The 26,298-nt window shown below is 39.7% G+C and overlaps 1 protein-coding gene across 15 annotated transcripts in view; it reads left to right on the top strand.

Annotated features, from left to right (window-relative positions):
* The window catches only part of LOC116758806 (F-actin-monooxygenase MICAL2), a 222,787-nt gene that overhangs the window by 176,588 nt on the left and 19,901 nt on the right, over positions 1-26,298 (top strand). For 13 of the 15 annotated variants that reach the window (XR_004351238.1, XR_004351239.1, XM_032642002.1 and 10 more), the window contains 3 exons: positions 8,028-8,143; positions 11,889-11,981; positions 14,805-14,898. Coding sequence is in view for 11 of the 15 variants with exons in the window: in XM_032642002.1 (XP_032497893.1) it covers positions 8,028-8,143; positions 11,889-11,981; positions 14,805-14,898 (303 nt within the window). In the remaining 4 variants the exon portion in view is untranslated. The remainder of the gene's footprint in view (positions 1-8,027; positions 8,144-11,888; positions 11,982-14,804; positions 14,899-26,298) is intronic. The other 2 variants (XR_004351240.1, XR_004351241.1) reach the window with 1 other exon arrangement.

Here is a 26,298-nt window from a genome sequence, read left to right on the forward strand (position 1 = left end):
CAGGTTCATTTTTGAACCTTCTATTCATTTCCACTGGTTTGTCTGTCCTCGCACCTGAATCACGCTGTTTTCATTATGTGGTTTTATAATAAATCTTCATAGTCTGAAGTAAATTCTCCACTTTGTTCTTCAAGATTGTTTGATATTCTTGGCCTTTTGCATTTCCACATGACTTACAGAATCAACTCATCAATTTCCACAAAAATATTTTCTGGGCATATGACTAGTATGGCATTGACTCCAGAGATAAATTTGGAGAAAATTAACATCTTTATGATAGTAAGTCTTCAAATCCCTGGACATGATACATTCCTAAAGACTTCTGCAATTTCTGTCGGTGTTTTGTAGTTGTAGTGATCTTGCACAATTTTCATTACATATATTCCCTGGTATTCAATTTTTTGTGTGCAGTTATAAATGATACAGTTTAAAATTGATTAATTTAGAGACATTTGATAGCTTTAGAATATTGTGTCTTCTGATCTGAGAACACACTATAACCCTCTATTTAGTCAGAGTTCATAAAAATTCTGGTTATAAGTCCTTTATCAGATATGTGTTTACAAATATTTTCTCCCAGCTAGTGGATTGTCTTTTCATTTTCATCATCCAAAGAACAGCAGTTTTTAATTTGATGAAGTCAAATTAATTAATTTTTTTAATAATTTGAATTAGATTTAAGAAATCTTTCTAAACCCAAAGTTACTAAGGCTTTCTCCTATGTTTTCTCTCCAAAGTTTTACAGTTTTTAGCTTTTGGGCTTAAGTCTATAATCCAATTCTAATTAATTTCTTATAGTAAATAAAAGTCAAAGTTTTTGCCCATAGATATCCAATTTTTAAAGCACCACTTGTTAAAAAGTCTCTTCTTCCCCCACTGTGTTACAATGTCATCTTTACAGATAATCAGTTGACTATATACGTGTGGGTTTACCTCTGTGCTCTCTACTCTGTTCCATTGATCTGTATGTTTATCCTTATACTCTCTTGATTACTAGAGATTTAGAGTAAGTCTTGCAAACAGGTAGTGGGAGTCCTCAAATTTTGTTCTTAAAAGTTATTTTGGCTATTCTAGGTCTTCTGTGTTTCCATAAAAATTTTAAATTTAGCTAGTCAATTCCTACCAAATAAGCCTGCTGGAATTTTGATTGGGACTGTTTTTAGTCTCTAAATAATTTGGGAACAATTGATACCTACTGAGTCTTTCAGTCCATGGAGATGGAATATCTCTTAATTTATTTAGGTTTTCTTAGTTTTCAGTGTGTAGTTCCTGCGCATATTTTGTTAAATGTATCCCTTAAGAATTTCACAGTTTGTTGTGTTACTACTGTAAATGAAGTGGCTTTCTTAATTTTGATTTTCAGTTGTTCATTGTTAATACGTAGAAACGCAATTGACTTTTTCTATTGTCCTTGCTAAAATCACTTATTATTCTAGTAGCTTTTTTGTGAGATTTTCTACGCAGATAATCATGTTGTCTGAAAATAAAGACGGTTTGACATCCTCCTTTACAGTTTGTATACGTTTTATTTAACTTTCTTGTACTGCCTGGGACCGCCTATACAGAGCTAAATAGAAGTGGTAATAAATAGATCATTATCTTTTTAACCCAATATCAGAAGGCTTATCTTTCTATTTGCTGTAGATTATTTTTATAGGTACTCTTTTTATTGGTTATAACATTATGTGCTTAACATGTGCAGCATTATATTTTGACTCCTATATACACTACTGTGTGCTCACAGCCAGAGTTTTAGTTCCCATCCATCACCATACAGTTGACCCTCTTTACCCGTTTTTCCCTCTGGTACCCTCTTCCCTCTGATAACCATTACTCTGTTCTCTGTATCCCCATGTTTGTTTTTATTTGGTTTGATTTGATTTGTTCATTTTTGTATTCCACATATAAGTGAACTCATATGTATTTGTCTTTCTCCATCTTATTTCACTTAGCATAAAATCCTCAAGGTCCATCCATGTTGTCACAAATGGCAAAATGTCATCTTTTTTTATGGCTGAGTAGTATTCTCTCCTATACCACATCTCTATGAACGTAGCATAGTGATGAACGTAGCATAGTGTGTATATCTGTGATGAACGTAGTATAATGATGAACATAGCATAGTGTGTATATCTTTTGAAATTAGTGTTTTGTGCTCTTTGGATAAATACCCAGAAGTGGAATAACTGGATCGTGTGGTAGATCTATTCTTAATTTTTTGAGGAACCTTCACACTGTTTTCTACTGTGGCTGCACCAATTTATATTCCCACCAGCAGTATATGAGGGTTCCTTTTGTTAGATATGTAACTACTCGGATTTTCTATTTCTTCTTATGTCAGTTTTGTAAGTCATGTTTTTCCATAAATTTGTCCATTGAATCTAAATTTTCAAATTTATTGTCATAAAATGGTTTATGGTTATTAGCTTGCTTTAGTACTGTAGGACTTTTTATGCCCAGTATTGGTAGGTGTGTTTTCTGTCTCTTTTTTCTCATTCTTCGTGGAGGTTATCAATTTTATTCATCTTTTTAAAGAAGAAAATTTTTGCTCTGTTAATTTTCTAATTTATTTCTGCTTTGTCTTCATTGTCTTTCATAATCTGTTCTTATCTTGAGTATTGTCTTCCTTTTTGGTTTCCTTAGGTTCATTTGGTGGTTCTTTTTCTAGTTTCTTGAATTAGATCTTAGAGCATCAATTCTCAACTTTTCTCTTTTGCATAATGTATACATTTAAAGCTCTAAATTCCCCTCTAATCATCACTTTAGCTGCATTCTATTCATTTTGTTATACCATATTTTTTTATCATCAGTTAATTTAAATTTATTTTTATTTCTTCTTTGATCTGTAGGTTGTTAGAAAGTATTGCTTAAGTTCTAATCATTTTGAAGTGTTCTACTTATATTTTTTATTAATTGATTTCTAGCTTAACCTCACTGTTGTCAGAAGACATACTATGTATGACTTCAGTTCTTTGAAATTTGTTGATACTTGCTTTATGGCTTGGCATATCACCAATTTAGTGAATGTTCCATGTGCTCTGAAAAAAAATTATATTCTCTAGTTATTGAGGATGTTGTTTTATATCCGTCGATTAGGTCAAATATATTAGTAGTGTTTGCTCAAATCTTCTGTATCCTTACAGGTTGTCACCTGTACTTCTGACCAACTGGTTATAAGTAGAGGTTCCCCCAGTTCCTTCCTTGGGTTCAATAATTGGTGTAGAACTCAGGGAAACACTTACTTACAATTATTAGTTTATTATAACGGATATGATAAAGGATACAGATGAATAGCCTGATGAAGAAATACATAGGGTGAAGTCTGGAAGGGTCCCAAGCACATGGAGCTGGGGTGCAACACCCTCCCAGCACATGGATGTGTTCACCAATCTGGGAGCTCTCTAAACCCTGTACTTCAGGGATTTTTATGGAGGCTTCATCACATAGGTATGATCGATTATTAACTCATTTTCCAGCCCCTCTCCCCTCTTCAGAGGATGGAGGGGTAGGGATGATAGTTCCAAGCTTCTAATCATGGCTTGGTCTTTCTAGTGACCAGTCCCCATCCACAAGCCCACCAAGAGCCACCTCATTAGAACAAAAGAAACTAACTCCTATCACCTGGGAAATTCCAAGGGTTTTAAGACCTTTTTGTCAGGAATTGGGGTCAAAGATCAAATATTAGCAGAAGCCAGGGGCAGAGACCAATACAGAAAGTCCCTGATTTACACTGGTTCAATTTGAAATTTTTTGACTTTATGGTAATGCGAAAGCAATATGCATTCATTAGAAACCATAGTTCACATTTTGAATTTTGATCTTTTCCCAGGCAAGCAATATGTGGTACCATACTCTCCAGAGAGCCACAGCTCGCAGTCAGCCAGGAGACCTGGCTGGTAAATAACCGATACACTTACAGCCTGTATTCTGTACTCAAACAACCATTCTGTTTTTCACTTTCAGTGTAGTATTCAATAATCTATCAATACATGAGCTAGTCTACCCTTTGTTATAATTAGGCTTTGTTTTTGATGATTTTTTCCAACTGTAGGCAATGTAAGTGTTCTGAGCACATTCAGGCATGCTAGGCTAAGTTACAACATTTAGTAAGTTAGGTGTATTAAATGAGTTTTCAACTTACAATATTTTCAACTTAGGATGGGTTTATCGGGATGTAACCCCATTGTAAGCTGAGGAAGATCTGTAGGTATATTTCTTATTATTTCACACTATCTTACATTTAACAGTCAATTGTCTTTTAAAGAAATTAAGAACCACAAAGAAAAATTATTTTATATTTATCATTTCTGAACCTCTTCATTCCATCTGGTGTATTCCTTCTGCTACAGAACTTTTTAAGACTTTTTTGTATCCATGTCAGCTAACAACAAATTATCCTAACTTCTTTCTCCTAAAAAAAACAATAAAACAAAAAAACCAAAAGATTTTATCTGTATCTCTGGTTTTTGGCAATTTCATTATCGTGAGGCTTGCTATGATTTTCTTTGCGTTTGCCCTGCTTGTGGGTTTTTGAGCTTCTTGAAGCTGTGGATTTACAATTTTCATTAAATTTGCATGATTTTCAGCAATCTTATGTCATCTATGTTTTCTGTTCCTGTCATTCTCCCTCTGTCTCCTGGCACTCCAATCACATGTATTTTAGACCACTTGATATTGTCCCACAGGTCATTGAGGGTCTATTCATTTTTTTCAGTCTCTTTTTCTCTGTGCTTCATTTTAGATAGTTTTTATTTTATTGCTATTATTTAATTTCACTGAATATTTTCCTCTGCAGTATTTAGTCTGTTGTTAAACTGATCCAGTGAAATTTTCATTTCAGATTTTGTAGTTTTCATCTTTATAGGTTCCATTTGGTTCTTTTAAAAACATTTTTTGTTTCTGTCCTTATTCTGTTCGTGTTTTCTTTTTCAATTCTTGAGCACATTTAGAATAACTCTTTTTAAATCTTTGTCTGCTAATTTCATCATTTCTGAGTCTGCTTTTATTGATTGCTTTTTCTCTTGATTATCAGACTCATTGTCCTGCTTTTCTGTGTATCTAGTAACTGTTTACTGGCTGCTAGATTTTGTAAATATTACATTTTAGAGTGTCTAGATTTTGTTTCCTCATTTCAAGAGTGTTATATAGGCATTAAAGAATGTTTGGCAGGCAGTAGAGTAACTTGCAGATCAATTTGTTTCTTACAAGGCTGGTTTTTAAGCTTATTCAGTTACGTCTATAATGACCTTTACTCTAGAGCTAATTTATCCCTGTTACTCAAGTGCGATTCTTCTGTCGTCTCCACTCTAATGCCCCCAACATTTGCTCTACCCTATTTGGGTAAAACTTGAACATTTTCTAGTCTTGTGAAAGCTTTAGAGATTATTTACCCTATAACTTTCCAGCAGTTGTCGGCCCAACCATGTGCAATTTCTCTCTATGCATCTATAATTTATCATTAAGCAATAGACTCAAGTTGACTTTTTTTTTTTTGCGGTACGCGGACCTCTCACTGCTGTGGCCTCTCCCGCTGCGGAGCACAGGCTCCGGACGCGCAGGCTCAGCGGCCATGGCTCACGGGCCCAGCCACTCCGCGGCATGTGGGATCTTCCCGGACCGGGGCACGAACCCGTGTCCCCTGCATCGGCAGGTGGACTCTCAACCACTGCGCCACCAGGGAAGCCCCTCAAGTTGACTTTTATGCGTATTTCTGAAGTCTGTTTTCTACATAGCTCCTTCCTCTCAAGTAGTCTTCCCCACATATTCCAACTGCCTCGGCCCACTCAAATGGTGACCTTTGTCTTCTCAACTCAATGAATCTGCTATGCTCTGTTTAGGTTCCTCCTACCTGCACTGTGTTCTGGAAAGTGCCTGTAGGCAGAAAGCTACTGTGATTGTAGGGCTTACCTCGTGTAAGCTCTGTTCCCACCTTTATCACAGTTCTGTTCTGCCTCTTGTCCAGTGTCTGGAAACAGCTGCTTCATATATTTCATCCTGACCTCTAGTGCTCTGTGGTGGGAGATCAATCCCAGAATCAGTCACTCCATTGTAGCCAGAGTAGAACAATGCTGCAAATTTTTTAAGCTTGCAAATGAAAAGTAAAGTAGAATGAATGGTTCTATGATGGAAGAGAGTAAAGGGGAAGAGATTCAGGGGTAACTATTTAACTTTATGTAACTTTGCCAGAAGTTTAAGAAATGCATTATATCTGGGAACATTTTCTCCTCAATTTCAAAATAAAATTCAGTGGAAATATTAAATTTATTTTTGATAGAAAAAGTTTCAAATTTAGGTTATTATACTTCCTCCATAAAATGACGGTTGATTAGGCAGTTTACTAATATTGCAGTATTGTTCGTTGGGATCAATGATGGTGATGAAGCAATGGCTGCTGCTGGGAGAGGCAGCTGATGATGACGACGACATTTATTTAAGCACCTGCAATGAACCAGGCACTGTGTTAGGCTCTTTATATTGATTACGTTTACTCTTCTACAACAGTTCTGCAAGTTAGACATCATGATCCCCAGAAACTGAGGAGGTGAAGTTAGTTCCTCAAGCTCACACACTAAGAAGGGAATACTCAGTGACTAAAGGACTCAGTGGTGATTTAGTGGCTGGGGCTGGGAAACAGTCTCAGCTTCCCACTAACAATGCCTCCACCGTTATTAGGCAGCTCCTGATTTTCTCTTCACCTGAGCGTTCGCATCTGGCAAATTAAAGTGGAAAACAGTTAACTCTCTCCCCAGAGCGGCTGTGTTATTATATAGATGTTTTGCGTTATTTTGCTTTGAATAACAGCATATGTAAATGTGTTCCTGGAGGTTAAAATTACCCTTAATTTTTAAAACTTGGCCTCTCCCACTGGGGTGAATAGTTGAAAATTACGGGGAAGAAAAGGCAGGCTGGAGAGAATGCTAGTCAGCTTGGAATTGCCTTTCCTCCTCCCTCCCCACCCAACACATATTTCTCTTTAGATAGAAGCTGATGCGGCAGAGTAAAGATTAGTAAATCTCCTATCATGGAGTCCTAGCTGGTTCTGATAGCCAGTGTTCAGGGTGCGTTAATCCAGATATTAATCATTAACTCTGCATCAGGTTGATGTGTAGGGGCAGATGTTCTTGCTGAGAAGAACAAAAGTCTCCTGTGGCACCTGGAACACTTTATCACACGTGGTCCCCAGTCAGATCACAAAGAGATCTGAGCGAACACAGGCACTTTGCTGCCTCTAACCATCTACTTCTTGTTCAGGGGTTGGCATCTCCCCTCGACTTCAGCTCTCCCGTGGGCCCTGAATTGTTGAGCCCTCCCTATCTTAAACCGCCTTTCCTGGCATTTGAATCATCACTTCGATGATGTGATAATATCTGCAAGTTGGGAAAATAAAATTGGCATTTGTTTAGCCATAATTAATGAAATATTTACGTTGCATGAGACTATGTGATAAAACCTTAGGCTTAGAGTCCTTTTGCTTCTGATTACATTTGGGATTTTTTTTTTTTTTCTATGACCAGACATTCTGACGCCAGCCCTTTTACACTGAGCAGATGTCATGTAGTAAAAATGGGTGCCAGATGCTGTGAGCCGCAGAAGGGCGATTTGTTTAAGAGCTGGCTCCGACTTTTTTGCATTCAATTACTCTGCAGAACGAACCTTACACAAGCATTTAGGTAACTCAGCTAACTTCAGACATGAATTTTACTAATAGATTTCATCTCTGATTGCATTCCTAGCAACACACCATACAAATGGTGTTTAAGGAATTAATTGATTTCTGCATAATACCTTTTTTTTCACATGAAAAGAGAGCTGCAAAGCTCTTGGCAGGGATCCAGAAATGTAATTAACGTAGAGGGCCAAATTATCAGTTGCCCTTAGGTGCTGCCGCCTCACGCTCATGGCAGGTGCAGTGAGGGGAGGGCAGGGAGGGAGAGAATGGGGTAGCAGGGAGGAAGGAGAGGTGGCTTTGGGTCATGACGCAGGAGAAGAAGCTAGGAGTTCAGTGAATTCTTCTGTTCCCATTTCAGGTCCCAAGCACGTCCCCATCAGAGCACAGGTGACAGGGACTGTCTCTTCCACCTCTTCCACCGCCACCTCCTCTGCAGATGAAGAATTCGATCCTCAGCCTTCCTTGCGGTCAAAGGTAACACTTGGCAAACCAAAGGGGGCCTTGGCTTGCGGGGGCCGTTTACCATCCAGATTTCAGACCCAGTGTGGGCTCCAGCTGCAGCAGTTTCGTTAGGAGGATCACGTTTCATTGCATCTGACAGCAACCGCTCTTTTTACCTGGAACACCCTAAGAATTACCTTTTTATATATATTTTTTAACTTTTAGGAACTTGCCTTTCTCAGAGATGTCAAAGTGGGAAGGGGGATAAAACAGACGTATTTACTTGAAACCATTTGGTGATTGCAGTCTTAAAGTGGTGATCCAACAAGCAAACCATCGAAAAAATTAAAACAAGCAGATGTGTATTTCCCTAGGGGTAACACAGCTTCATTTAAGAAGCACTAGAGGCAGATTGCATGGAAAACGTTATGTTTATTCTAATCAGAAATACGAAATGAACCATGCAGTTGCATCTAGGCTCTGAGGATCCCCACTGACTAGCCGTGTGCTGGCGGGGGAATGGCAGTTCTTCTCTCTGCTTAATGAACATTCATTTCTGGAGAACCCTTTAAATAACTCCCATACCCATGGATTAAAAAACACAAACGTCATTGTCTGTCTTTAAATGTGTCTGTATGTTACATACACGGAGACACGCATCCCATGACCAAATCCCACCATTGTTTTCTTTATCCTCTGGGGCTGGAAGAGCTGAATGACTGGACATCATATGCTTCCTGGGCGGACAGAAGCAGTTCACTGCTCTGGCAGTGTTTATTTTTTGGAACAGTAAGGATCTGCGGAGAAAGAGAGAGAACCAAATTTATTTACTTAAACTCAACTTTTCCATATCTAGCACTAGGAGCTTTGGCATCATCTCAAGTCATTCAGGGGTTCCAGCTCCCCGCGGCTCACCTTGGAGCAAGTAAGTCAGGAGGGAGCTGGGACATGCTGGGGAGAGAGAGAATGAGAACAAGAGAATACATAGGGATTTCTGATTTCTAACCGTGGGTGCCATGATTAGTTAGACACTCAGTACCAATGAATTCTATGTGTCGTGTTGATTTCTGGGATTTCCTTACAGACCCTCTCACCCCCTTGAGTGACCCTGAGTTAATTCTGTATTCAAATGAGGCAGAAGCCCCAGCATCAGCCATTCTGCCACTCATGGGGACCAAAAGAATGGAGTGGCTGAAAGCCATCGAAATGGCAAGACCATGATACCTAGGGCAAGCCTTGCGAATAGCTCCTTGTCTCCTGCTGGACCAGAACAGAGCCAGTCATCACATAAACCTGCAGTGTGGTAAACCTTGCCCGCTTCACCTGGCTTCCAACACGGCCCACTCTTCAGGCAGGGAAGCTGGCAAAAAGGTTCCTTCTTTATGACTTCCCAAGGGCTCACACTGAAGGAACGAGGGAAGTGTTTTCCCTTCTAGTTTCTTTATCTCTTCTGCCCCATACAGGTGTGTCCCCAGCCACATGGCACAGAGCCCACTCAGCTCAAGTGAACCTTTGCAAAGGAAACTGGAGACAGGATATGCAGCCTCGCCTCTTTGCTTTGCCCCCTCCCCTCAAGTTAATGCCGGGATCTGAGAGAGGGAGACAGGCAGCTTGTCTTCAGTCCTGCCAGATTTCTCCCTTTCTCTGTCCTTCATCTTTTTCTTCCTTAGCCCTTAGACGTTTTCCTTTCTTCTCTGCATCGTCATCACCATTACTGAGGATGTGAGAACCGTGCCTGGTGCAGTGTAAGGCTATATGAGCGTTTGTTAATAAATCATCCTTCTTTTTTCCTATGTCCACATCTTTTAATAAAAGGCAGTTAAAGGACTTTCTTTCCCTGTCTAGGTTCTGCTTTGCTGACTCTTGATAAAGCAGTTGGGGTTTGGCAGCTTTGCTGCTGGGAAGTGCTAAGACAGCGCATTGCTGTCAAGGCATCCCTCGCTGAAACTGTTTGAAGGGTCTTAATTTAGGGGGGAAGTTTTCTATTTCTTTGAAGCAGAGGTCCTTGATGCATCTGCAGCGAATCTGGTACAGGAAAGGCAGAATAAGCTAGATAGAAATGTGGACACTGGATTCAGGTTACCTGGGCTTAGCTCCTGGCTCTACCAATTCCTGATTGTGTCATCTTGGGCAAGTTATTTAACTTCTCTGAGCTTTGATTTCCTTATCTGTGAAATAAGTGTAATTTGTGGAATAAATAAGATGCTGCGTGTGAAGTAATCAGTGCAGTGTCTGGCACATAGCACTCAAAAACTGCTGACAGTTATTATGTAGATTAGTATAGCGGAAGCTCAAGAGATATTTGTTAAATACCACCACACCCCTCCCCACCCAGTCTTCCCAGAAAGGTCCTGGCTGCTTAAAGGAGGGGTTCCCTCACCCAAATGGCCTGGAACCTCTGCAGTGGTTGACAGTCAATCTGGAAGTTGTCCTCTAGCAATAGAGATGTGATATAGAATAAGTTTGAGTGCTGAGAGCCAAAATTTCCTTCCAAGGATGAAAGAAAGGATGAAGATCTTTAGGATTCTACAGCCTACAGAGAATTTTAGAAAAACCAAGTTTCGTCATTGAGCTAAATGTTTTCACCGATGGTCTGTAAACATTCTGAACCCTGAAAGCTAGGTGCTTTCCTAAGGAGAGTGATGGAATGGGTGGCAGAATGCCAAGGATCCATAAAGCCCTGGAAAGGCACTTGCTTTTAAGGTAAAATCTCTGACCTCTATTATGGACCTGGAGTCAGGCCTGTTAGGTCTATTCCCCACTTGTGGATTTATAGTCCTTTTAATGGGCAAACATTCAACTCAACCGCAGCTACTGAATGCCCAGGCACCAGGCTAGATGTAACAAGTTTTTAATTCCATATTTATTTCTGCCAGCATTAGAAAGAAGTCTCTCGCATGTTCTCGTTCTCATCCTAATATAGAAAATTGATGTGTATGCTCTGAGAAGGCAAACATAATAAAACCGGCCCAAGTTGGACATTTATTTTGTATATGTAAGATGTATACATACATACATTATACAAACTATGTACATACACACACATATGAAAAATAGTGGATTTTAGTAAGAAATTATAATCATGCTAATTTGTATAATAATAATATAATGATCATACTGGTAATGGTAAAAATCATAGTATTTACTGAATATCTATCCCATATCTTTTTAAAGTATTCTGCAAAGGACTTGACCCACCTTATCCCATTTAATCCTTATCACATCCCTACAAGGTAGGCATTAAATCATTCTCATCACTCTGAAGAGGACGCTGAAGTTCAGGAAGTTGTATGACATAGCGAAGCTCACACGGCTCAGCTGGGGTTTGAATGCCAGCTTTGCATGGCTCCTGGGCCCAGTGCTCAAACGTTATTCTCTGCTGCTTCTCCAATCAGAAGAGTTTCCTGAAACTTGCAATATGTGGAGCTGGCCACACCACTACTGCTCCTTTCTCTGCTGTCTAAAACCTGGAAGAGGCACCGTCAAGATCTGGACCGCTATTTTAAATGCCTCAATTTTGAATGTTCTGTATTCTACTAGCCCAGGCACACAGAGAATCCAGTGGTATTAATGACGTATTTGTACAAGCAAAGTGAAGTAGGGAAGGCAATCTTATGCCTAGATACAGAACATTTCCATCACTGCAGAAAGTTCTGTTGACATTGTTGTTCTAGAAGCTAAGCAGTGGTTTGGTTGGAGAGGGCAGAGTCTGTGACGGTATTTTGTACATTTCAATTTCATTTTTCAAGACATATTTTTTTCTTCTTGGTTTTTGTAGGAGAGGGAGACACTAAGAAGAAGAAGGAGGCTAGAAAAAGCAACAAAACAATTGGTTAAGCAAGAAGAATTGAAAAGACTTCACAAAGCTCAGGTCAGAAAACAAACTTGAGCTGAGTGAGTGGGTCTGGGATCCTGGGGATCTGGATGTGGAAGCCTTTGGAAATCTGTATTGCACTGGGGAAAGATAGGTCTCTCTTCTCTGAGAAACCGGGCTTGTGGCTATTCTAAAGGCTCTGACTCAATCCCTGGTGGGACTCTGGGGCCTGGAGGGCCCAGGTGTTGAGTTGGCCCACTCCCAGCTGCCTTTCCATCTGCAGACGCGTGTCCTGCAAAGTGAGCTGGAACAGCAGCCAACACACGGCCTTGGGAACAATCCCAGGCCCTTAGTGCCACACACGAGTGGCCTTAGTTTTGTCCTCTGTGAGGACACAACCTTCCCCTGACTTTCTGACAGTGTCTTCGCTGAGCTGACAACTACTGGGGCTGTCTCTATTCCAAGGTTAGTTGAACACACAAGCATCTAGCATTCTGCTACAGATTCCCTGGCCTGATTGTTTACTCCAAACATTTCTGTCCAAGTTGATCTGCCCACCTGCAAAATGAAGCAGAAAGTCAAGGCACACCCCCTCTCCCTGAGGACCCCAAACCTAGCCTTGAGGGACAGTTGGGTTTTAGGACAGAAGGACTTAAAATGACCACTCATGTTAATGCAGCGTACCCTACATCCCTTCTTCCAGTTGTTCGCTTTATCAGGCTGGGTAGTCCTGTAATTTGTTTCTGACAAAAGCAGGAAGTCACTTACTCCAGCCTCCTTTACTCTTCTCAGTGACTGACTTGGGAGCCACCCCCTTCACCTAGTGGATGGGAAAACTTCCCATAAATTCCCTCTGTCCATTCTCAACTTCTGAAATAGGCTTTCTTGAAACATTTCAACTTTTCCTTCTGAGAACATGAGAAGTCTTTATGAAATGGATTGGCAAACTCAGCAATTTCCCCTCCTTCTATTTTTACTCCAGACAGTAGGCAGTGATAGCAGAAGAATTACGATGGCCTTTTGAGGCCTAATCTGCTAGCACCCATACCAGTCCTGTATAATCTTTGAGATTTTCATCCTTAGTTTCTAAAGAATGACCACCATATCAATCAGCTTGAGCTGCCATAATGACATACCACAGACTGGGTGGCTTAAACCACAGAAATTTATTCTTTCACAGTCCTGGAGGCTGGAAGTCCAAGATCAAGGTGCCTGCAGGATTGGTTTCTGGTGAGGACTCTCCTCCTGGCTTGTAGACAGCTGCCTTCTTGCTGTGTCTTCACATGACCTTTTTTTCTGTGTGCATTCAGAGAAAGAGAGAGAAAGAGAATTTTGGCATCTTCTCCTTTTCTTATAAGGACACTAGTCCTGTTGGATTAGGGCCCACTGGTATGACCTCACTTAACCTTATTTACCTCCTTAAGGGCCCTATCTCCAAACACAGTCTCTTTAGGGATTAGGACATCAACATGTGAATTTGGCAGGGTGGGGGGGCACTACTCAGTCCATAACAATTATAGAGCCATAATTGCAAAGTAATCAGTAATAAAGTCATTTAAATGTTTCCCTTCCTTTAGCAATTCTACACAGTGCCAGCAAGAGACAGATCTATAAAGATATAATTGTCTTTAAAAGAGAGACAGAGAGGAAGAGGGCATAAAATTACAAGTAGTTTTAGATAGAATTCCCATCTACTTCAGATTTTATGTTCGGGGCTTAAACCCTCTCAGCTGAGACAAGAAGCCAGGTGGCTGCTCCGTCCCCACCCCTCCCCACTGCTACCCTCGCTTGGGCCTCTTCACGGGTTGCAGATGCCTCAGCGATTGTACTTTGAATCCAGGGGAGACTTAGAAGGATGTGGAGTTAAGGAGGAAGAGGTGTGAGACAGAGCTAGAGGAAGGTAGGAAAGAAAGAGCACACACATTCTACCTGCCCAGACAGCTGCCACTTCCTTGAACACACCTGGTCTGCCAGGTGCAAAGTTTGTTCTGTCAAGAGATGTGCCTTTTGGCAGTGTGTGTTTGAAAGCAGAGAAAATGGACAGGGATGAACAGAATGTACAGAAGAAAGTCTTTCCCTTCATTTTCCTTCCTAATATACAAGCGAGAAATAGCTGGTAGGGAAAATAAACATGTAAAGGCAAACGCAGTCATGATCCCAAGCCTTGCTAGGTGCCTTGATGGTTAGGTTAAGGTTATGGAGGGGGTGCCTTAATGGGATAAGCATTTGTCTCGTCTTAATAAACTGCTAGTAATAAGCCACAGTGCACTTCCACAGACAATAAAGAGCCCCCGTGGTGCAGTGAAAGAATAGGTTGCCGATTTGTAGCTGAGGACAAGAGCAGGACAAACCAGGAGAGGGACACCCAGAGCCCCAGGAGCTGGCCCGCGTCTGCTGCTCCAGAACAGCTTCTTGGGAGGTGTCTGCTGGTTCTTCTTGGGAGAAGAAACGTGCCCTGTGTTTACCCCTGGAGACCCTGTCCTACTCTGGGTAGGGACTGTAGCTCTGATGGCTATGCCATCACCATGGTCAGAGGCCGAGGAGTCCAGGAACTACGAGGACCACCCACCCAGTGCAGCAGCCTCTGCCTGAGAGCATGTCTGTGTGACTGGCCTGGTCAAAGGGGAGTGTTTTAATGTCTCCTTGGGGGAAAATTGAGCTTACACACAGACTCCTTGCTTTATGTTTTCATACTTAAAGAAAAGAAATATCAAGTTCTAGTTATTTTGGGAATTCATGGGTTCTTACCCAGTTAGTCGAGGAGGTGGCATCACGAGGGAAAGGGCTTCTTCCTCTTGGAAAGTAGGTGGCAGAATTGGCGCCCTTGCATGACTCTGCACGTTGAAAGTACCTGCGTGACATATGATCCTGGCATTGCAGGCCATCCAGAGGCAGCTGGAAGAGGTGGAGGAGTGGCAGAGGGCTTCCGAGATCCAGGGCGTGAGGCTAGAGAAGGCGCTGAGAGGAGAAGCAGGTAGGCATCCCTGCGGGCGGATCTGGAGAAGCGGGCTCGGGCCCGTGTCTCTGGTCTGAAAACAGTGCCGGTCTAACCATCTGGGCAAAACAGTGAGACCTTGTCACCCGCTGTGGAACTGTCAACACGGACCTGCGGTGCTCAATCCACAACTGCTTCCCACTTTCAAAATCAAACTGGTTGTCCAGTTTGAAATTCCCAGGGCATCAGTCAGCCTGTGGGCCTTGGATTTCTGGTCTGTCCAGTCTCTCTTCTGCTAGTGTGAATGTTCTTTGCAATTCAGGGATTAAGATAAATTAGGAGAAACAGTTGGGTGTTCAAGCAATGTTGGTAGTGATTCAAAGCCTGGACTTGGAGTCAAAGTCTTAGTTTCTCCCTTTACCACCTGTAGTTCCCTTTATCAGCTGTAGGGCCTTGGGCCAGTCACGTTCTAAATCTTTATGAACTTTCGTTTTCTCCTCTAAAATGTGGATAATAGTGGTTTCCTATATTGTAGAGCTGAAATAACGGTTAAAGGAGATACATATATACATGATGAAATATATATATGATGAAATTAAATTAGCACATTACCTGGCACAAGGCAAAGCAATAAATAGTAACTGTTCTACTGGTAGCTTCAGATTCTTAGATGCAAACAGAATTCATCTGGTGAAAGTCTGCTTTGTATTGGACATTAAGACTGTAGGTCTCTAACGATAAGTATGACATTTCGTGCCTTTGAGAAGTTTATGGTCCATTGAGGGACACAGACATGTGAATAAACCACAACACAGGGGGACGGGGGCTGTGATGGGAACAAGCATTAGGGTGGAATGGGGACGGAATCACGAGGTTCCTAACTGATCTCGATGGGGAAGGGGGGTGGTCAGGCTAATCACCTGGAGGGGGTGATCTGTTAAGACAAGAACTGGAGAAGGAACAGGAGGTTACCAGGGAGGTGAGGAGACCATTCTGGCAGAGGGAAGAGCACCTGCAAAGACCAAAAGTAAAAAGATGTGAAATGCCATAACGAATAAGGAACCAGCAGAGAGTTTTGAGTGAGGAATGAAACTGAAAGAAATCTATGTGTTTGTGGAAACCATCCAGCAGTGATGTTGCTAGTGAATTGGGGTCAATGGGGGGTATTGTCTCTTTTATAAAATTGAAGCCCAGTTGATTTACAATATTGTGTTGGTTTCAGGTATACAGCAAAGAGATTCAGTGATATATATATGTGTGTATATTGGGGATATTGTCTCTTTAATTTCTGATGTGATGTCTTTAGCCTTTTGTATTTGGGATATAAAATGTGAGAAAGCAGACCCTGAAAACACATATCTCTGTGTGTGGTCACGTAAACAACATAGGGAAAGGTTAGGGCTTCAGTTCTCTTAAAAGTTCAGTTATTCTAGAATAATGGTACCAGCAGGGGCAGACCCAGATTTTGTGAGGCCCGAAGCTCATACAAAGTCATGCAGGCAAACCTGTGGGGCAGCTCCCAGAGCCCTGCAAGGGCCGGTCCACGTGAGAGGCCCTGTGGTTTCAGCTTCTGTAGCTGTGTAGTTATTGTCTCTCTGGAAACGTCAGAGTCTGACTTTACCCCTCTGTGCCTCAACTTCTGTGTTTCTGAAGTGGGAGTGATAATTATACTTGTTCCTTGGATTTGTGGTGAGGATTGGCTAAAACAATGTATGTGGGAGCCCTAGCACAGTGCCTGGCATGGGAGAGAATGTTAATAAATATTTGTTCCTTTTCTTACAATACTCGGTGCATTTCCTTGCAAAGAGAACCCAAATCCACCCATTAGAAGTAGGGTTCTTAACAAAAGTGGTAACTGTTTCTCACTGCTTGGAGTCTCTGCCTACCTGTATATAGCCATTGTCAGGGCTTTCAACACAATGAAATGTTTGGTCATATTCCCAATCAAGAAGGCTTGGCACTTGTCTTTAGGAGTCCGCTGACTTCAGGGAGAGCCTTAGAAGTGAAAAGGATAAACCAGCAAAGCTAGGACATGTTTCATTTTGCTGGGGAGGCAGTATGGCATGGTAGGGTTAGTAAAATTGTAAGCGTCAAGGAGCCCTGTGTTCAAATTCTGTTCCACTGCATTTAGGCAGTGTGGTTTTGGGAGAATCCCTTAACCTCTCTGCTCCCAGATTCCTTATGTGAAAAATGGAGCTCATAATCCTCACATTACCAGGTCATTTTGAGAATTAAGTGTATTGGTGGACCAAGAGTCTCCCAAGAGTGCCTACCACATTGTAGGCATTTAATAAATGGCTACTGATACTATCTTACAAAATGTTAAATATCCATTCACACTTTTTAAAGAATTGACTCTCTGGTGTTTATTGCTTGAAATTTAAAGTCTGGAAACCAAATTTTTAAAGCTTCTGAAAATCTCCCTCACCCTCAGTATAAAAAAAGGCTATTTGCAGTTATCAGCTAAAGAAACTCAGCCAGCTTATGGTGTTTTCAAAGGTGTATTTGCCTGGCCAGAAGATGGATTCTGTTCATTCCCTCTATATCCTTGGTAATGTAATTCCCCTGTTAAGTTTATGGGCCTTTTTCTCCTTGATTGTCCTTATGTGGGTGACAGATGCAGATTAACAAGGGGCAGGAGACTGAAGGAGTCAAGTCACAGAAGGCGGCCCTAAAGGAAACCAAACAGAAGATTTGCAAACCAGGCATTGAAATTAATACACTCGAACTTGTAATAACATTTGTGCAATAATAATATTCCTTTGCAGTTTAATATTCTACTCAGCCCCTTTAAGAGCTTGCCCTGGTGCTTAATGAATGACCGATGCTTATTAGGTTAAGTTGTATTTGAGCTGGCCTGGGCTGCTCTGGTTCAAGTGATTTAATGGGAATTATTTAATAAGTATTATTAGGATAATTAGAAAATGATCACAGTTAGGCAATAATATTGAACTATAAAGGTTGTGAATAACCAGATTTAGAGACAGGCCTGAAAACGTGAGTCGTTTGCGACAGTTATACAAGTCTCCTCTGATAATGATGTGCGCCAGCCTGAAAGGGTCTTTTGTTCCTAGGAGTTATTCATTAGGCAAGCATTGAATTAGAGGAATACGCGGGGGTGCAGGACGGAGGGCAGTGATGGCTGACGAGCAAAATGAGGCTTTGATGAGCTCCCAATTGTCGTGACAACAATTCCTGCTTTCTCTTTTTCCAACAGTCAGAAATAAGCTCTCCCACCCCCAGGAAGGGTTTCTCCCCGTTTTGTCAAGGCAAGGGAAACAAAGGAAAACAAAAGTCCAACAACCCACCCCAGATGACAAGTCATTATGTTCTGTAGGGTGTGTGTGTGTGTGTGTGTGTGTGTGTGTGTGTGAGAGAGAGAGAGAGAGAGAGAGAGAGAGATGGACGTCCTTGACAAAGGAAATGGATTCTCCTGATGGTCCTAGCTGCCCAGAGTAAAGGACCATGATATGCAGCGGCCTGATTGCTCTGAGCCTCGCCGTCTATGAAGAGGTCAAGTCGAGCTTTGCAGCCACTTAGACTCTTCTTGGTTACCTTTTGGTTTTGTTGGTTGTCAGTGTAGTGGTCAGTGTTATGTGCGATGGAACACCACAGTTTAGCAAGAGACCACCATTCAAATTTAGTAGATAACGGAATCTGTGCTTGCTTTCAATACCTGGAGACAGGTAAAATCTGGGGAAAACTGAGATCAGCTTTGAGGGAGAAAAGATTAGTCCCCAGGGGAATGTAACGGAATATTCCTCCCTTACAGCTTTACCAACTTTGAAGATGGTTTACCAGCTGACTGCCTGCATCCCTGCATTGAGCTTCTTGCTTTTTTGTTTTAGAGCCCGATGGCTTTTCCTTCACACAGATAAGGGGTTTACAAAGAAATAGCAGGGTGTCTGAGGCTGCCAGCAGGTGGCAGCAGGAGCACACATTATGACAAGAGAAATTGCAATGAACTAGGCAGGAAGAGGGAAGTAGTTTGGCTTACACTCTGTGGTTTTTATCTTGACTGCTGCTGAGGAACAGAAGAAATAATAATTTCCTGGATAATAAAGCAACAAGGTGCCCTGAAAATAGCACAGATATTAGAATCAGACACTCCTGAGTTTGAATCCTGATGCCATTCGTAGACAAAGACTCTGAAGTTGGTAGCTAAGCAACCAAGGAATTTGGATGGATTTGCTACACTCTATGTGCTGAAAGTAAACAGTGATATTCAGTGCATCAGAGCAAGGGAGTTTTTACTCACAACACAGCAAACAGCAGGAGCAGCAGTGTGGTACAAGTTACCCTGTATCTAAGTGCCAGGGTGTAGCCTGGTAGGCCCTGATGACAGCTGTGCGCACAGTCGATTGTGCCAGAGTAGAGGAACTCAGCAGCTTTTATGGCAAGCAGTAAATAAGCCAGCCCCCTTTCCCAGGAAGCAAGTAGTCTACTTGGCTGGCTGCAGGAGTGGCTCAGGGACACAGGATGGTTAGGCCTCACTATTTGGCACACTCAGCAAAGACATGCAGGGATGCTCAAGGTTTATGACAGATTACCTCACTCAACAAATGTCAATAATCCATTTATTATGTATTTACCTCTGTTTTTAGCCTCAGTAGCCACCTGGTCGAGCAGTGGCCTTGTAACAGAGATGGGCCCAGTGAGGGCAAGACTAAGATTCTCTTCCTGAAGGAGGCTTGGGTCCTCTCTCCATTGCATGGATTCTAGGGTCATTGAGGCTTCAAAGCTGTGTGCCCTAGACAATTGCTTTACACAAAAAAATTCCCATGACAGCAGCAAGAAATATGTTTTATATCACAAGTTAGTACATATGAATATATAATTGAATAAAATGTTTCAAGAGATAATATTGAATTTTGCTGCATATAAAAGACTACTACTTTCTATTCTGTCTCAATTTTAGCGCTTGTTGTGACCCATAAGATTAATTTTGCAACCCTCGGTTTTAAAAAACACTGTTGTAATAATTTTACCTGAAAAAAATATTTTAAACTAAATACCCAACCCAACTGGCCACCTCATCCAAGGATACAGAATGTGATTCCTAAGAAGTGTGGAGCAGTGGAATGGTGGACTAAATACTATAAAAGCCCATTCATAGCAACAAGATACTTTTGAAAACATTGCTAGGCTCTTAAGTAAGTGAGAAAAATCTCTCAGGGCCAAAAAAGAGAGAGAAAAGAAGGTATGCTGAAGCCTACATGTTCCAGGAGGGAAGCAAACACAAAAACAGAAATCCAGTGTTGCCTTGGGTCTAACAAAAAGTAGGGGAGCTAACCTTGAGATTCCCATATTAAGCCAGGTCTCTAGCACTCCAAAACCAATTATAGATCCTATATGGAAGAAACCATGCCTCAGTTTAGGCTCTCAGGATTCAGACAGATTAAGTTCAGTAAACCATGAGCTTATAATAATAATTTTAAAAATCACCCAAAACACAAGGAAGTGAGCCACTAAGAATGAGGTTCAAGCAAAATCAACAAATTTAAATGGCCAAGAACTTCAACTATAGTTATCAAATACAGAATATACTATGTCTCTGTGGGAAACATTTAAAGAAATAGAAGATTACATACAAAAATTAGCAAGCAGAAAAACAAAAGTGAACAGGCAACACCACCTTAACCTTAACCAATCATAACCATAATCAAACTAACATCATGAGCTTCCTGCTGTGATGTCCTAAGAAAGATACATGTTCACTTATGCAGCACCTCAGCCAGAAACGCTTACCTTGAATTTAACAATCAGGCAAGTTCAAATTGAGAGGCAATCTGCAAAATAAGTGAGAAAAGTCAATGTCATTTAAAAAAAAGGGAAGGAGGAATCTAGGGAACTGTTCTAGATGAAAAGAGACTAAAGAAACAACTAAATATAATGCTTAATCCTTTAGATTTAAATTTTTTCAAATAAAAACTGATGATCGGAGATTTTTTTAAAAAACATAATCAAATAGAGAGTTTAGAACTGAAAACTATATTCATTGAAGCTAAAACTTCAGCGAATACACTAAACAGTAGCTTAGACACAGCAGAAGAGAGAATTAGTGAATTGGACAATGTATCTCAAGAAATCAACCGTAAAGCAGCACATGAATAGAAGGAGATGGAAAGAAGGAAAGAGTAGCTTATAGACATAGAGGATAGAATGAGAAGGTCTGGTATATGTTTAATTGAAGTCTCAGAAGGAGAGAATAGAGAAAATTAAGGTTGAGTATTATTTGAAGAGATAATGGTTGAGATAATGGTTGAGGTACTGAGCAAAGCATTTAGAACAGGGTCTGGCACCAAATCCATGGTTTATAAGTGCTAGCTTTATTTTTTCCAAAGTGGATGAAAGGCATAAATCTACAGATACATGGAGCCCAAGATAGAGAAATCAGGATAAATTTAAAATAATCCACACTTACCTAGGCACAATGATGTGAAAATGTAGGGATACCAAAGACAGATATTAAAATGGATAAAGAGAAAAAATAATTCACTTTAAAAAAGAACAAAATTTTTACTAACAGCTCTCTTAACAGCAATAATGGATGTTAGAAGACAGTGGACTAATAATTTCAAAAGACTGAAGAAAGAAAAAAACCCTTCAAGCTAGAACAGTACACCCAAAAAAACTACATTTCAAGAGCAAGTGCACAATAAAGAAACATTCAGTTTAAAAAAAAGATTTAACTATCTACAAACAAAATTCTAGCAAATATGCTTAAAGGGAAAAAAAATAGATAAACCTAGGAGGACAGTCTGAAATAGTCAAGAAGGAATGGTGAATGCAAAAAATAATAGACATGTAAGTAAAACAAATAAACATTGTCAGTATAAAATAATATGGATTTTTTTTTCAAAGATAGAACTAAAATACCAGACTAAAATGGACATAAGTTGGGAGTTGAATGATTAGAAGTGAAGTGTTCCAGGGCCCTTATGTTGTCTAAAAGGAGTCTAAAATACTGATTAAGTTGACTTTGTTAGGGTATTAAAAATTACCTATTTAAAATTTAAGTGTAATTATGAAAAGAATAGAAAAAAAAATGTATAACTTCAAATCAGCTAGGGAGGGCTTCCCTGGTGGCACAGTGGTTGAGAGTCTGCCTGCCAATGCAGGGGACACGGGTTCGTGCCCCGGTCCGGGAGGATCCCACATGCCGCAGAGCAGCCGGGCCCATGAGCCATGGCCGCTGAGCCTGTGCATCTGGAGCCGGTGCTCCACAATGGGAGAGGCCACAACAGTGAGAGGCCCGCGTACCACAAAAAAAAAAAAAAAAAATCAGCTAGGGAAAACAAAGAGAGAAAAAATAACAAAAAATAATCAACCAAACAAAACCCCCCACTCAATTCTAAATAGAAGTTTAAAAGCATTTTTAAAAAGATAAAAAGCACAAAGAAAGATGGTAGAAACAAATCTAAATATCTCAATAATAGTAGTGAAAGTTAACAAACAACAATACCCAATTATATGCTATTTAGCAGGCACATATAAAACATAAATAAATAAAAGGTTTAAAGTAAAAAAAAAAATTGGCAAGTATATACTAGCAAAATAAAGCTAGGGTAATTAAAAGCAGATACCTTTAATACCAAAATCATGATTAGCAATAAACAGGGTCACTACGTAATTTTTAAATGATCAACTCACCAAGAGGATATGACAGTTTTAAATGTTGTATGTATTAACTGTAATAGGCTCAAAATACATAAAACAAAAAATGATAAAACTTCAGGGAGAAATTTCTACTATCATGGCAGGAGGTTTTAGTACATCTCAATTAATGAGAGTCAAAACATTACTATAAATTTGAACATTGCACTTAATAACTTTAATTTAATGGACTTGCGCCCCCAAATTAGAGAATGTATATTTTTTTCAAGTTTACATGATGATTTACAAAAATTGACCATATTAGTTCATAAAGTAAATCTCAGAGAAGCCATATTATACAGGCCACATTCTATACTACAATGTAATTAACTTAGAAATCAGTAACCAAAATGTATTTTTTAAAACCATGCATTTGGAAAGTAAAAATGTACATTTCTCATGGATCAAAAAAACATCAAATTGATACTTTAAAAAATACTTGGAAATTTAAAATGTACTAAATATGAAAAGGAAAACCATAGATCAAAACTCATGAGATGCAGTGAAAATGGTCCTTAGAGGTATCACCTTAAATACTGTTATTAGGAAAGAAGAAAGGCTTAAAATTGATGAGCTTAGTGTCCAACTTCATTTAGAAGATGAAAAACAAAATAAACCTAAAGAAAGAAGATAATAAATATATGAGCAGATATAAATAAAATAGAGAATAAAGATAAAACAGAGAGGATCAAGCAAGCCAAATGTTGGTTCACTGGAAAAGTTAATGAAAGACTAAAGGCTATCCTCTTAAATTGGTTTTTTAAAGTAAGAGAGAAGAAATAAATTAGGAATGAAAAGGGCAGACACAACCACAGATATAAAAAAGATTCAAAAAGATAAAAGAATATAATGAACATTTAATCCAATTAATTTAAAAATTTGGCAATCTAAGGGTGACTTAACAATCATCATATTAACAAACTAAAAGGGAAAACCACATGGGCTTTTCAATAGAAGACGAAAATATCATTTGACAAAATTCAACACTCATTTAGGATAAAAACTCTTACCAAAAAAAGAACTTTTTATTTTGCCTTCTTGAAGCTTAATTTTTTTATTATTATATAAGTTTTGGTGTACAGCATTATATCTGATCTGTATACACTATGGAGTTGTTACCACCACAAGTCTAGTTACCACCCATCCCCATACAGTTGATCCCCTTCACCCATTTCACCCACCCCCTAACCCCTTCCTCTCAGAAAACGCTACTCTGATCTCTGTATCTATGACCTTGTTTTTGTTTTATTTTGTGTGTTCTTTTTTTTTTAATTCCACATATGAGTGAAATCATATGGTATTTATCCTTCTCTGTGTGACTTATTTCACTTAGCATAATACCTTCAGGGTTTATCCATGTTGTCACAAACAGCAGGATTTCATTCTGTTTTTGGCCAAGTAATATTCCATTGTGTATATATACCACATTTTCTTTATGCATTCATCTATTAGTGGACACTTAGGTTGTTTCCATATCTTGTCTATTGTAAATAATGCAGCAATGAACATAAGGCTGCATATATCTTTTCAAATTGGTGTTTTTGTGTTCTTAGGATAAATACCCAGAAGTAAAATTGCTGGGTCAGAACTTTCTTAATTTGAAGGATATCTTCCAAAACCCTGTAGCAAATACCATTGTTTAATGGTAAAATATTAGAAGCATTTCTTTTAAAATCTGTGAAAAAAGAGGATGCCTGCCATCACCTCTTCTATTCAATATTGCACAGGAGACCCTACCCAGTACAGTAAGACAAGGATAAAATGGCACAAGGTTTAGAAAGGAAGAAACAAACTTTTGTCATTTCCAGATGATAGAATTAACCACATGGAAACCCAAAGGAATGTAGAGATAATTTTTTAAAATAATAAGAGCCTATATCATGTAATTGGAAATAAGATCAAAGTAGAAAAATCAATTGCATTTCCATATCTCAGCACTGGTTTCTAAAAAATGACATAACAAAGAAGATACTGCTTACATTAGCATAAAAACAGGAGGTGCCTAGGAATAAATCTAACCAAAAAAATGTGCACAGCCTTTATGGAGCCAACTTTAATACTTTACTGAAAGCCACCAAAACACCCAAACATGAGACTCCCCTTGTGGTCCAGTGGTTGGGACTCCACACTTCCACTGCAGGGGGCGCGGGTTCGATCCCTGGTCAGGGAACTAAGGTCCAGCATGCTGCATGGCGTGGCCAAAACGTTAAAAAACAAACAAACAAAAACCCAAACATAATCTTCCATATATGGAAACTTGATATAAGCCAGCAGTATCACTGCAGTTCACAGAAAGTAAGTGATTCTGGGACAACTCGTTTTCCATATAGGAAAAAAATAAAATTGAACCCTATCTTTAACCATATAATTTGGAAAATATATTTGTAACAAATGTAATCAATGTCATAAAAATTAAAGACTTTAATATGAAAATGGCACTTGAAAAGTTAAGAATCTTCTTGACCTCAATTTGGTAGTCTATAGACCCCATAAAGGAAAGGAAAAGATAAGCCACTGATTTGGAAAATACATTCGCAACAAATATAACCAAAAAAGAAAAGCCACTAATTTGGAAAATATATTTGCAACAAATATAATAAATTTTCAGTATTCCAGAATATGTAAAGAATTCTTAAAGATCAATAAGAGACAGGCAAATAACTCCATACAAAAATAGACAAATGGCATAAATATACATTTCACAGAAGAATACTCATTAGTAATTAGGAAAATGCAAATTAAGACTACAGTGAGAAACTATTTTAAACCATTAAATTACCAAAACTTATAAAATCTAATACTAAGTATTTGGCAAGGGTGAGGAACAAAGGGAGCTCTTATTCAATGTTAGTGGGAGTGTAAACAGCCACAACTCTTTGGAAAACAATTTGGCTTTATGCTGTAAAGCCGAACGTTCGCATACCTACTACTCAAGAATTTCATTCCTAAGTATATATTCCAGAGAAACTTGCCCACGTGGATCAGAAGACATATACAAGAATGTTCATAGCAGCATCATTCATAGTAGCAAACCGCTAAGAACAACGTAGATATCCATTAACAGGAAAATGGATAAATTGTAGAACAGTTAACTGTGGCACACACAACTGAATATTACATATACAGCAGTGAAAATGAATGAGCAGCATAGAGGCATTTTAGAAACATATAGAAAGAATTTAAAACGAGCAAGTTGCAGAGACCACATATACTATGATGTCATTTCAATAAAATTCAAAGCAAGAAAAACTTTATGATGAATAGATATGTAGCTAAAAGCAAAACGAAACAAAAAGCTGTTTAATAAAGGAAGGACTAGAATTTTTGTTTTTCAGCTGCAGCCTCTGGCTCCCAGAATGGGGTCATGAGCTACCTTCCAGCATCCTGGCTTTGCCAAGACTGAATCAGGCCAGACCCCCAGTGCAGCTTTCTAAATTATCCCCATCATGTGTAAGGAGCCTGTGGGAAGTCAACGTACCCAGAGCACTGGGTACAGAAGGCCTGGCTAGAGATTTAAATGAAATAGGCCTGTGGATGAGCACAGGATCTAAGAGCCGACCAGAGGCCAGAGAACAAGAGGCAGGGGCTGAAACCCAGCCAGTCTGAGGGAGATGCTTGCACACTGCTACTGAGGATCCTGGCTGTAATCACTCTACTGCCAGTTCATGCTCCAGAACATCACTGAGGTGTTGAGGGCATTGAGAGAATTGCAGCAAAAACCAATTTAGGACTTCTCATAGATTCTAAGGGGGCAGGAAATCATGTCTAAAGAATTAGATAGTT

This window comes from Phocoena sinus, chromosome 8 (genome assembly GCF_008692025.1).
Source record: "Phocoena sinus isolate mPhoSin1 chromosome 8, mPhoSin1.pri, whole genome shotgun sequence".
Taxonomy (NCBI): domain Eukaryota; kingdom Metazoa; phylum Chordata; class Mammalia; order Artiodactyla; family Phocoenidae; genus Phocoena; species Phocoena sinus.